The sequence below is a fragment of the Trichomonas vaginalis genome, chromosome IV (genome assembly GCF_026262505.1).
Source record: "Trichomonas vaginalis G3 chromosome IV, whole genome shotgun sequence".
In the NCBI taxonomy this organism is placed as follows: domain Eukaryota; phylum Parabasalia; order Trichomonadida; family Trichomonadidae; genus Trichomonas; species Trichomonas vaginalis.
The window spans coordinates 23151766-23164058 of record NC_067206.1 but is presented as its reverse complement, the minus strand read 5'-3'; the positions used below and the strand labels follow the sequence as shown (position 1 = coordinate 23164058).

General features: G+C 34.3%; 4 protein-coding genes and 1 pseudogene across 5 annotated transcripts, besides 5 other annotated features; all 5 read right to left on the bottom strand.

Annotated features, from left to right (window-relative positions):
- Positions 1 to 32: 32 nt before the first annotated feature.
- Positions 33 to 3225, bottom strand: TVAGG3_0152520 (annotated as a pseudogene). Its single transcript has one exon. A coding segment is annotated over exon 1 (3193 nt).
- Positions 3226 to 3267: 42 nt separating this feature from the next.
- Positions 3268 to 3822, bottom strand: TVAGG3_0152510 (SLEI family protein family; the record flags this gene model as incomplete). The annotated part of the gene is made up of 1 exon (XM_051224718.1): positions 3268 to 3822. A coding segment is annotated over one exon (555 nt), but the record flags the coding sequence as incomplete, so codon positions are not given.
- A 67-nt stretch (positions 3823 to 3889) lies between these two features.
- Positions 3890 to 4033, bottom strand: TVAGG3_0152500 (uncharacterized protein; the record flags this gene model as incomplete). The annotated part of the gene is made up of 1 exon (XM_051224717.1): positions 3890 to 4033. The coding sequence occupies one exon, from the start codon at positions 4031 to 4033 to the stop codon at positions 3890 to 3892; it is 144 nt and encodes a 47-aa protein (XP_051109703.1).
- A 3472-nt stretch (positions 4034 to 7505) lies between these two features.
- Positions 7506 to 7696: a mobile genetic element.
- A 158-nt stretch (positions 7697 to 7854) lies between these two features.
- Positions 7855 to 7943: a mobile genetic element.
- Positions 7944 to 8103: 160 nt separating this feature from the next.
- Positions 8104 to 8189: a mobile genetic element.
- A 363-nt stretch (positions 8190 to 8552) lies between these two features.
- Positions 8553 to 8593: a mobile genetic element.
- Positions 8553 to 8593: a terminal%2Cinverted (terminal inverted repeat of ISTv3 transposon ID:TVAGG3_0152460).
- A 103-nt stretch (positions 8594 to 8696) lies between these two features.
- On the bottom strand, positions 8697 to 9962 carry TVAGG3_0152450 (cell division cycle; the record flags this gene model as incomplete). Its single annotated transcript, XM_001306934.2, has 1 exon — positions 8797 to 9894. One exon carries the CDS (start codon positions 9892 to 9894, stop codon positions 8797 to 8799), a length of 1098 nt encoding a protein of 365 aa, XP_001306935.1.
- A 443-nt stretch (positions 9963 to 10405) lies between these two features.
- Positions 10406 to 10612, bottom strand: TVAGG3_0152440 (uncharacterized protein; the record flags this gene model as incomplete). The annotated part of the gene is made up of 1 exon (XM_001306935.1): positions 10406 to 10612. One exon carries the CDS (start codon positions 10610 to 10612, stop codon positions 10406 to 10408), a length of 207 nt encoding a protein of 68 aa, XP_001306936.1.
- Between the last annotated feature and the right edge of the window lie 1681 nt (positions 10613 to 12293).

Sequence of the window (12293 nt, the reverse complement as noted above, 5' to 3'; positions counted from 1 at the left end):
AGCATCTTGATGAAGAGAGGAAGCACTTTGATTTAGAGAGGAAGTACTTTGATGAAGAGAGGAAGCACTTTGTTGAAGAGAGGAAGCTGCATGATGAAGAGAGGAAGCACTTTGTTGAAGAGAGGAAGCACTTTGTTGAAGAGAGGAAGCTGCATGATGAAGAGAGGAAGCACTTTGATGAAGAGAGGAAGCTCATGATGAGAGGAAGCACTTTGTGAAGAGAGGAAGCACTTTGTTGAAGAGAGGAAGCTGCATGATGAGAGGAAGCTCTTGATGAAGAGAGGAAGTACTTTGTTGAAGAGAGGAAGCTGCATTGAAGAGAGGAAGCACTTTGTGAAGAGAGGAAGCATCTTGAGAAGAGAGGAAGTACTTTGTTGAAGAGAGGAAGCTCTTGATGAAGAGAGGAAGCACTTTGTTGAAGAGAGGAAGCATCTTGATGAAGAGAGGAAGCTTTGATGAAGAGAGGAAGCACTTGATGAAGAGAGGAAGCATCTTGATCAAGAGAGGAAGCACTTGATGAAGAGAGGAAGCACTTGATGAAGAGAGGAAGCACTTTGTGAAGAGAGGAAGCACTTTGTTGAAGAGAGGAAGCATCTTGATGAAGAGAGGAAGCACTTGATGAAGAGAGGAAGCACTTGATGAAGAGAGGAAGCACTTGATGAAGAGAGGAAGTACTTTGAAGAAGAGAGGAAGCACTTTGTTGAAGAGAGGAAGCATCTTGATGAAGAGAGGAAGTACTTTGGAAGAGAGGAAGCATCTTGATGAAGAGAGGAAGCATCTTGATGAAGAGAGGAAGCACTTGATCAAGAGAGGAAGCATCTTGATGAAGAGAGGAAGCATCTTGATGAAGAGAGGAAGCACCTTGATGAAGAGAGGAAGCTGCATGATGAAGAGAGGAAGCACTTTGTTGAAGAGAGGAAGCATCTTGATGAAGAGAGGAAGCACCTTGATGAAGAGAGGAAGCACCTTGATGAAGAGAGGAAGCATCTTGATGAAGAGAGGAAGCATCTTGATGAAGAGAGGAAGCACTTTGTTGAAGAGAGGAAGCACCTTGATCAAGAGAGGAAGCATTTTGATCAAGAGAGGAAGCATCTTGATGAAGAGAGGAAGCATCTTGATGAAGAGAGGAAGCACTTTGTTGAAGAGAGGAAGCACCTTGATCAAGAGAGGAAGCATTTTGATCAAGAGAGGAAGCATCTTGATGAAGAGAGGAAGCACTTTGTTGAAGAGAGGAAGCACCTTGATCAAGAGAGGAAGCATTTTGATCAAGAGAGGAAGCATCTTGATGAAGAGAGGAAGCATCTTGATGAAGAGAGGAAGCACTTTGTTGAAGAGAGGAAGCACCTTGATCAAGAGAGGAAGCATTTTGATCAAGAGAGGAAGCATCTTGATGAAGAGAGGAAGCACCTTGATGAAGAGAGGAAGCATCTTGATGAAGAGAGGAAGCATCTTGATGAAGAGAGGAAGCACTTTGTTGAAGAGAGGAAGCACCTTGATCAAGAGAGGAAGCATTTTGATCAAGAGAGGAAGCATCTTGATCAAGAGAGGAAGCATCTTGATGAAGAGAGGAAGCATCTTGATGAAGAGAGGAAGCATCTTGATGAAGAGAGGAAGCACTTTGTTGAAGAGAGGAAGCACCTTGATCAAGAGAGGAAGCATTTTGATCAAGAGAGGAAGCATCTTGATGAAGAGAGGAAGCATCTTGATGAAGAGAGGAAGCACTTTGTTGAAGAGAGGAAGCACCTTGATCAAGAGAGGAAGCATTTTGATCAAGAGAGGAAGCATCTTGATGAAGAGAGGAAGCACCTTGATGAAGAGAGGAAGCATCTTGATGAAGAGAGGAAGCATCTTGATGAAGAGAGGAAGCACTTTGTTGAAGAGAGGAAGCACCTTGATCAAGAGAGGAAGCATTTTGATCAAGAGAGGAAGCATCTTGATCAAGAGAGGAAGCATCTTGATGAAGAGAGGAAGCATCTTGATGAAGAGAGGAAGCACCTTGATGAAGAGAGGAAGCACGTTGATGAAGAGAGGAAGTACTTTGAAGAAGAGAGGAAGCACTTTGTTGAAGAGAGGAAGCATCTTGATGAAGAGAGGAAGCATCTTGATGAAGAGAGGAAGCACGTTGATGAAGAGAGGAAGTACTTTGAAGAAGAGAGGAAGCACTTTGTTGAAGAGAGGAAGCATCTTGATGAAGAGAGGAAGCATCTTGATCAAGAGAGGAAGCATCTTGATGAAGAGAGGAAGCTGCATCTTGATGAAGAGAGGAAGTACTTTGTTGAAGAGAGGAAGCACGTTGATGAAGAGAGGAAGTACTTTGAAGAAGAGAGGAAGCACTTTGTTGAAGAGAGGAAGCATCTTGATGAAGAGAGGAAGCATCTTGATGAAGAGAGGAAGTACTTTGTTGAAGAGAGGAAGCACTTTGATGAAGAGAGGAAGTACTTTGTTGAAGAGAGGAAGCTGCATCTTGATGAAGAGAGGAAGTACTTTGTTGAAGAGAGGAAGCATCTTGATCAAGAGAGGAAGCATCTTGATCAAGAGAGGAAGCATCTTGATGAAGAGAGGAAGCACCTTGATGAAGAGAGGAAGCATTTTGATCAAGAGAGGAAGCATCTTGATGAAGAGAGGAAGCATCTTGATGAAGAGAGGAAGTACTTTGAAGAAGAGAGGAAGCATCTTGATGAAGAGAGGAAGCACCTTGATGAAGAGAGGAAGCATCTTGATGAAGAGAGGAAGCACTTTGTTGAAGAGAGGAAGCACCTTGATCAAGAGAGGAAGCATCTTGATGAAGAGAGGAAGCACCTTGATGAAGAGAGGAAGCATCTTGATGAAGAGAGGAAGCACTTTGTTGAAGAGAGGAAGCACCTTGATCAAGAGAGGAAGCATCTTGATGAAGAGAGGAAGCACCTTGATGAAGAGAGGAAGCACCTGGATCAAGAGAGGAAGCATCTTGATCAAGAGAGGAAGCTGCATCTTGATGAAGAGAGGAAGTACTTTGTTGAAGAGAGGAAGCACTTTGATGAAGAGAGGAAGTACTTTGTTGAAGAGAGGAAGCACTTTGATGAAGAGAGGAAGTACTTTGAAGAAGAGAGGAAGCACTTTGTTGAAGAGAGGAAGCACTTTGTTGAAGAGAGGAAGCATCTTGATGAAGAGAGGAAGTACTTTGTTGAAGAGAGGAAGCACTTTGATCAAGAGAGGAAGTACTTTGAAGAAGAGAGGAAGTTGCATCTTGAGCAAGAGAGGAAGCACTTTGATGAAGAGAGGAAGCACCTTGATGAAGAGAGGAAGCATCTTGATGAAGAGAGGAAGCATCTTGATCAAGAGAGGAAGCATCTTGATGAAGAGAGGAAGCATCTTGATGAAGAGAGGAAGCACTTTGTTGAAGAGAGGAAGCTGCATCTTGATCAAGAGAGGAAGCATCTTGATGAAGAGAGGAAGCACCTTGATGAAGAGAGGAAGCATCTTGATGAAGAGAGGAAGCACCTTGATGAAGAGAGGAAGCATCTTGATGAAGAGAGGAAGCACTTTGTTGAAGAGAGGAAGCTGCATGATGAAGAGAGGAAGCACTTTGTTGAAGAGAGGAAGCATCTTGATGAAGAGAGGAAGCACCTTGATGAAGAGAGGAAGCACCTTGATGAAGAGAGGAAGCATCTTGATCAAGAGAGGAAGCATCTTGATCAAGAGAGGAAGCTGCATCTTGATGAAGAGAGGAAGTACTTTGAAGAAGAGAGGAAGCACTTTGTTGAAGAGAGCAAGCATCTTGATGAAGAGAGGAAGCATCTTGATCAAGAGAGGAAGCATCTTGATGAAGAGAGGAAGCTGCATGATGGATGCATGATGGAGTGAGGAAGCATCTTGATGAAGAGAGGAAGTACTTTGAAGAAGAGAGGAATCACTTTGTTGAAGAGAGGAAGCTGCATGATGGATGCATGATGGAGTGAGGAAGCATCTTGATGAAGAGAGGAAGCATCTTGATGAAGAGAGGAAGTACTTTGAAGAAGAGAGGAATCACTTTGTTGAAGAGAGGAAGCTGCATGATGGATGCATGATGGAGTGAGGAAGCATCTTGATGGAGTGAGGAAGCATCTTGATGAAGAGAGGAAGCATCTTGATCAAGAGAGGAAGCACCTTGATGAAGAGAGGAAGCTGCATGATGGATGCATGATGGAGTGAGGAAGCATCTTGATGAAGAGAGGAAGCGTAAGAACCGATAACATTTACAAAATATTAAATTTATTTTGTAAATTTTCCAAAAGCCTTAGTACCAATGTAATATAATGCTCCAAAAATACCATCCCTCCTTCCAAAAGCGTAAGAACCGATAACATTTACAAAATATTAAATTTATTTTGTAAATTTTCCAAAAGCCTTAGTACCAATATAATATAAATGCACTAAAAACCCAACTGCCAATAGCATGTATTCAAAAAATGCAATTCAATACAAATTTGATTGCATTTTTTGAGATGGAAGTGTATCTGAATTCACAATTGTAATCCACGAATACACTTCCATCTCATTGATAAGAGGCTAATGTTTTTCTCATTAATAAGGCGCTGTTGGCCTCTATCCATAGCCGAAGTGATATTAACGTATGTTAACGTACAAAGTAAAAACATGTTTTTTCTTTTTAAAATCATTTAGTAATTAATAATATTTAGCACTCATAGTAAAAACATTAAAATTTATAAGAATCGTTATGAAGAAAAATTGAGAACTTATGATTTTATTTAAGAAAATGATTAATAATATATAAATACTATAAATTTGATTCCTCTGAAAATTCTCAAATTGGTCTATGACTTAATGGTTCGGATTCAAGGTATATATAAACTATTGAAAATTTGAATTAAACTTCTAATTTGGAAAAAAGAAATTTGGAAAGAAGAAAATTCAAAAATCGAGATTTAGACTCAGCATCAAATGGAGAACAAAATGTTTCTTCATATGAAGGAAAAAATTTTCTTGTGAAGAAATAGAGTTTTTAAAATTTTATTGTATGTAATGAAATAAACAAATATTAAAATTATTTTTTGATAACAAGAAAATTCCCAATAGAAAATATTTGAGAGAAAGAAAAAAAGAAAATTGAAAAATATTACTCTCCTTTATATTTCATGAGATTTTAAATTTATTCTCATAAAATTGACAATTTTATACGTTTAGATGAAAATAAGTGATTTTGGTTGAAATAGAAATTATTATTTGCTTACAGCTATCAAATAGATTTTTGCTATTTTGATTAAAATTTGTTAATCAAATTAATAAATTTTTTCTAAATATCTTAAATATCTGGATCACTCACATATACAATGAATTGAACGATAAAAATAATACAAACTCAACTAAGTTTCCTGTCTTTCAACTAAAAAAATTATGCAAATTAAATTAAATTGTTTATTCAAATATAAAACAAAGATGAAGTAATTACAGTTATCATAAACTTTATGAATAACTCTGTAATTGGTTCAGATTTTCGTAAAAATATTTTTATTAATATCGATAAGAATACGTTTACCTACTATCACAACATATCGATAAACAAGAGTAGAGTGATTTTTATCATCGAAACTTTTTAAAAGCTGTAAGCTGGAAGGAAAAATCTTGTTTTTTCTGAGTTAGTTGTAGAACTATTGATGCACGAGTTATCATTGTGATGTAGAAGGATGTCAATGTACTGACTGAAGGATATGAAGTGAATTGAATTTCATTGCATTTCAATTTGATCAAAATTTGTTGAAATGATATGAATGTGTCAACATCTGTATCACTCTCTTTCACTCCTTCCCTATTCTTTCGAGAACGAAGCTAGCTCAGCTTTCGCTGAGCGAATTGACACTTTTGATGTCCTAAACGTACATGCTCTCAAATTTATCGAAAAAAATTATACCACCTAAACTAGTATATTCTTATTTTAAATATGATATTATCCTTAGAATCCACACTAGAATATATTTAAATCAACTTTTAAAAAAGTTCGAATCCTGCGCGTCTCACTTTTTAAATTTTCGAAAAGGAAAATTATATTCTCCTAAAATGAAAACAATTTTCCGAATTGACATCCTTATGGTGAGTTAACATACGCAACAGTTTTGAAAAAAGTTCCATATTCTTATCAAAATGTTACAATTTTCAAACAAATTTCAAGAAATACTCTCAAAAAAGCATTCAAAGAAATCGGTGGTACACCAAAAATTAAAAGTGGTCCTCCACAAGAGGAATTAACTCCAGAGTCTCATCACACTTTTCAATGCTCGATTTTTAAAAACTGTTTAAAAATGGAGCTTATATTGAAATAGTGTAGAGACTAAAAATTACCACAGACTATTTCAGAGGATTGAGTTGCCACTCAATCCTCTGAAAAGTCTGAGGTAATTTGCAAAAATTAATTTTGAAGGTTCAGAATTCTTATGAAAATTACAAATGTGGGGTTCAAAAATTGTATTGGACTCTCAATATGAATCCAAAACAATTTCAAATCAGTTACAATGCAGTTATTAAGGCAGCAAAATTTCTGGGAATTTACAAAGAAAAAGATAAAAGTAATCCAAAAGCATATTATGTGGATTATGAAGCAATTCTTCCAAATACAATCTGGCATGTGGATATTCATTTTTTGAAAGAACCAGAAACTTTACCGGTTTATGGAATAATTGATGACAAAAGTCGTTATTTGTTAGCATTGAAATTGCTTCGTAACAAAAGTTCAACAGAAACTTCAAAAGTGGCAATTGCAACAGTTCAAAAATATGGAGCACCTTTCTGTTTCTGGTCAGATAACGGTAAAGAAAATGAGGGAGAGTTCACAAAATTTTTGAGTACTTATGACATTCAAATCAGAAAATCAGCTCCATACATGCCACGTCAAAATGGCAAAATTGAACGCCTCTGGCCATCACTGGACAAAAATGCTCCAAAGTCTTCAGAATTTGAGAGCATCAATCAGGAATTGGAAGAATTCAGGCAAAAATACAATGACATGCCACATGGCGCTCATCCAAAAATTGGAGTTCGACCATACACTCCAAGAGAGGTTTACAACAAATTTAAGAAATGGACCAAGGATGATAAACCGCTCTGGAAAAAATGTGTTAATAAGCAGTGGGAAGTTGAAGAGATTCCAAACTATTGAAATATTCTATATTTTTTTCAAAAATTCTCATTCAAATTTGAATTTGGTTTTCAAAATTATGAATAAACATTATTTTTATTAAACTTGATTTTTAGCTCTGAAGAATCAAAAGAATTTAGCGAGAAAGAATATGCAGCTCACATAGGGGTAGATAAAGATATATCTCGAAAAAAATTGAATTTATTGTAAAGAATGAAGAAGTTCATTTTAAGATTGAGTTGATTTTCAACCAAAACGAGAGAGCATGCAGGCAAATGAAATTCGAAAAGTGAAAGGAATGACATATGCAAAAGAAAAGATTCAAATAACGCAAGCGAAATATAGATCAGTTAAAATCAGAATAAAATTTCGATCTTTTCTACAGGGAACTAAAGGCTATGAGGCACTGATATATAATCAGTGCCTCATAGCCTTTAGTTCCCTACTAAAAGTGAGAAAACTTGTTCGAATGCGAAATGATTGCGAACAAGTTTTCTCACTTCAGCGAGGGAATTGTTCCTTATGATGCATACATTATAAATATATACATCATAAGGAACAATTCCCTCTAGATAGCTGGGAAACTTTCTCTAAATAACTTATCATTTGGAGAAAGTTTCCCAGCTATCTACTGGGAACTAAAGGCTATGAGGCACTAATATATAATCAGTGCCTCATAGCCTTTAGTTTATTAAAAGTGAGAAAACTTGTTCGAAATGCGAAATGATTGCGAACAAGTTTTCTCGTTTTAAGGAGGGAATTGTTCCTTATGATGCATACATTATAAATATATACATCATAAGGAACAATTCCCTCTAGATAGCTGGGAAACTTTCTCTAAATAACTTATCATTTGGAGAAAGTTTCCCAGCTATCTACTGGGAACTAAAGGCTATGAGGCACTAATATATAATCAGTGCCTCATAGCCTTTAGTTTGTTATTAAAACGAGAAAACTTGTTCGAAATGCGAAATGATTGCGAACAAGTTTTCTCGTTTTAAGGAGGGAATTGTTCCTTATGATGCATACATTATAAATATATACATCATAAGGAACAATTCCCTCTAGATAGCTAGGAAACCCTAAATTAACTATTAATCTTTGAGATATTTTTTATTGAGGTTAATACGTTTTTCTAAATAATTAAAATGTAAAATTTTGATTGTGAACTCATCTCTAATATTTTGGCTCTTAATATATTTGAATCATGATCTTTGAGAAGAGTTCTCAAAAGTATTCACAAAAGCTATTTTTCCTTGAAATTTAAAAATCCTGTTTATCATATATTACCGAATTCAATTCCCTACATATTTCAAAATATTCTATGAACATTTCAATTTTTGAAAAAAACATATTTTTTCCAAATATATTTATTATCATATTTCTAATAATATTTCCTAAAGCGTCACTTTTTACTTCCTCGATGATTATTTCCCTCTCAAAAAATTCAATAGCTTACATTTTGACAGAACTTTATATGTCACACTTCAAAATTTAAATAATTTTTTTCTAGTTGCGCGATTCCATATTGAAACAAAATATAGTAATACCATTTGAAAAAAAATTACTAATATTGGTAAAATTGATAAAATTACCACTTTTTGACACATTCTCAATTTTTTTTGACAAATGAGCTATAAAGCTGGGATTATTTACAGATTTTATAACATAATATATTTACAATACACTTATCTAATTGTTGGGAAGAACTGAGCTGATTGTGCTCTAACGAGTGAAGCTTCATTCACGAAATTCCATAATTTAATTTTTTCATCTGCTGCAATTGAAGCTGCATATGAACCATCTAGAGTGCTAATTACTTGCATTACAGGGCCTTCATGACCCTTAAAATCATCGATTTTTGTTAAATCGCGGCCGAATAATTCCACATCAAATGGAAGAATTCTGTGAGCAACAAATATTCCACGGGCTAAGCACCAGTGGATATGTGATATTGGCTGACCAGTCTCAACAAATATTGACTGTTCATCATCAGGGCATAAAATATTCACTAATTTGAGTGTTCCATCTTGATCACTTCCACCAACAGCGATAATTGTTTGGGTAATCCATGTAATTGATGCTATTGGGAAGTGCATAGGTATCTTTTTACGTTTTTTGTTTGCCCAAATGGATAATAAACCAGATTTATCAGCTGATGCAAGAATGTTTCCATCCGGCGACCAAGAAAGACTGACTATTTCTGATTTATGGCCAATCAATGTATCTGTTTTGAAAGTTTTGAGATCTGATAAGTTGATTACGTTGTCTGTACCAGCAGTTGCAATTTTGCCGTTTGTACATGCTATACAGTTTACACGGCCTTTGTGGTGCTGTAATTTGCGGATGCAACGCTTGGTTAAGACACTCCATAACTCAACATGACCTTTTGGCGCGATAACAAGTGTATCACTATCGTACCAGCATAATGAATTGATATTAACTGCAGCATTCATGTAATATTCGACATCTCCGTCTCTCCAGATGTAAACATGCTGACCAAGGGCAACTGCAAGATGATTTTCAGTGTTAAAGCTAATAATTTCATTTGGCTCAAGATCTAATATATCAGGAGCATCAAGAGTCGTATCAGTTACATGGTATTTCTTTTGTTTTTTCGGAGTACTGATTGGTGACTTTATCGGACTTTCAACGAAACTATTAGCTGATGGAGATTTGTATAATGGACTTGGAGAACATGTTGGCGTTTTTCTCTCTGAATTGACAAAACGATCTTTAATAAAAGGTGAACTGGGTTGTTTCGTCAGTTCTCCTTGCACAATCATACTTTGTGACCTTTCTTTAGGCACTGGTATTCTTCTTTTGGGTACCAAAGACAGCATCACAGTGTTTAGAAAGAGGAAAAGTAAAAAATATTTTTTATTGTAAAAATGCTGTACGTTAAAAATTCTTTGTATAATCGAAAAGTGACAACTGATAAAATCTTTACCCTCTCAAAAGTTGCTCAAACAATTTCGGAAAAATAGGAAAATGACGCTTACCGGCTATTTTTCCTACGACATTATTACATATCTGATTATAATACAACAGATTACTTCTCACCCATAAAAAGATCAATCATAACGTCTTTTTTGATTTCATGTTGTCCAATTTGATCGTTTTGATAATTTCATTAATCTTTCAGAATAAAAACATAATGATTCCAATTTATTTGATTTCTTTCGTTCTTTCTGGCGACTATTTTTCAATGACTCATCAAATTTCAAAAAATAAAGTGATAGAATAGTATAGTTTACATTAACATAACATGGCAAAAACAAATACATATGAAATATCTTATTCTGATGTAGAATAATTTTGGTCAATGATATTATCCCGAATTTCTTTCATTGGAGAGTCAGAATCAATCAGATCATATATGGATAAGCAAATTTGGAACACTTTCTCTGAGATTTCGACATCACTTTCGATTAAATTTTCAAAAATTTCAACAATTTCTTCATTTATCAGGGAATTGACAATAGAAATAAGGTATGCATTCATATGAGAAGTGAATACAATATATATTGACCTTATTTGGAGTGTTAATCATCAAATCTTGAAATTTTTCTGAAAAATCTTTTTCCAAAAGTTGAAGAAAAATGGATTCATCGTATTGCACAGCAAGTTCCAGTAGTGTTAAAGCTATTCCAACCGATTTAACGTCAGCTTCTGAAATAAATAAATCAAATAATTTAATAATTTCATCGATTGGAAGCTGATTTGCTACTTGTCGCATGCTCTCTCTTATATTCAGACTGCTTTCGTTTTCCTCGTCAGTAATAAACTGAGGAAATGAATTAAATATTCCGACCAAAATTAATAAAATTCTTCCAATGAAAATTGGAGGTATATTTGGTAACTCCAAGAAACAGAATCCAATGATATTGTTTTCAAGAAGCCAAATAACGTTCTTACAGCTAGAAAATGAAAAATTTTCAAGAGAACCAAAAATTTTATCGAAAAGAATATTTGAAAGAGAACTTTATGAAATCAAATAGTTTCAGAAAAGGTAGGTCAACAAAATCGTAACGATGCTTTCTTGATTTTGGTAATGTATTTAGACTATGTAGGTACTCGGTAACTAATAGACGAAGAATGGAAGAAAACTGCAAGAGCGATTTCGAGGAAATATTATTAAAATTAACATTCGATTCTTTGACCTGCAAATAAGCATATTTGTACTGTTGATCGGTTTTACAGAATAGATCTTGCATTGTTGTATGTTTTGAAAAAGTATCTAGAATTTTTCCTAAGATACTCATTTTGCGAGATAAAATGATATACTCTCTACTAGACATTTGAGTATTGCATCCTATATGTGGCTAGTAACTACAGAAATTGTAGTTTCAGGAAATTTGAATACATTTGGAATTCTAAGAAAGACATTGTAATATTGAGCGTCTCCTATTTCAATATACCATATTGATGAAAATATAAATTCATGTAATATGTCCTTAAATATGCTATCTAAACTTGTGATAGAAACTCAATTTCACCATAAAATATGAGAAAATTCCAAACTGTGAAATAAAACGAACATATTCACATATGAGATAACAACCATCTATATTAGGTTTCTCAATTCTTCATTTAAAATTCCAAAAAAAATTCAAAAATTTGAAAATGGAGAAAAGAAATACGAATTTTCCATGAAAATTTGCAAAATGAAAAAATTTTGGAATTACAAACATTATTTATTTTTGATGCTTGTTCTAAAATATGTCTTTTTTTCTCATATCTGATATGAATATTTTGGATTATTATTATAATTTATTTTTAATGACATATTTCATGATATTCATATAATGGTTTGTTTTAGGGAATGAATGAGAATATATTTATTTAAAAAAAGAGAAAAGGTATTAGTATATATTTTTATTTGAGCGTATTTAAAAGGTTCTATTTCAAAAACTTTATGTAGTTTGCTTTTGTAAGCAACGTAAAACAACATCTTCAAGTTATTTGTTGCAATTCGGGGATTAATCGAGAATTTTTGCTGTATATTAGTTATAAATTTATTTTTAGTAGATAAATTCGTCATGCCCCCGTTTGTAACTCATTTTGTTTTTGCTTTATTGATGAAATTTCAATTTGTTGAGTGAATATCGACAAATTTGTTAATTCTTGTTTTAAGCGCAGCTGCAATATTTAGAGTCTATTAATTATATCTAGACTTTCAGTA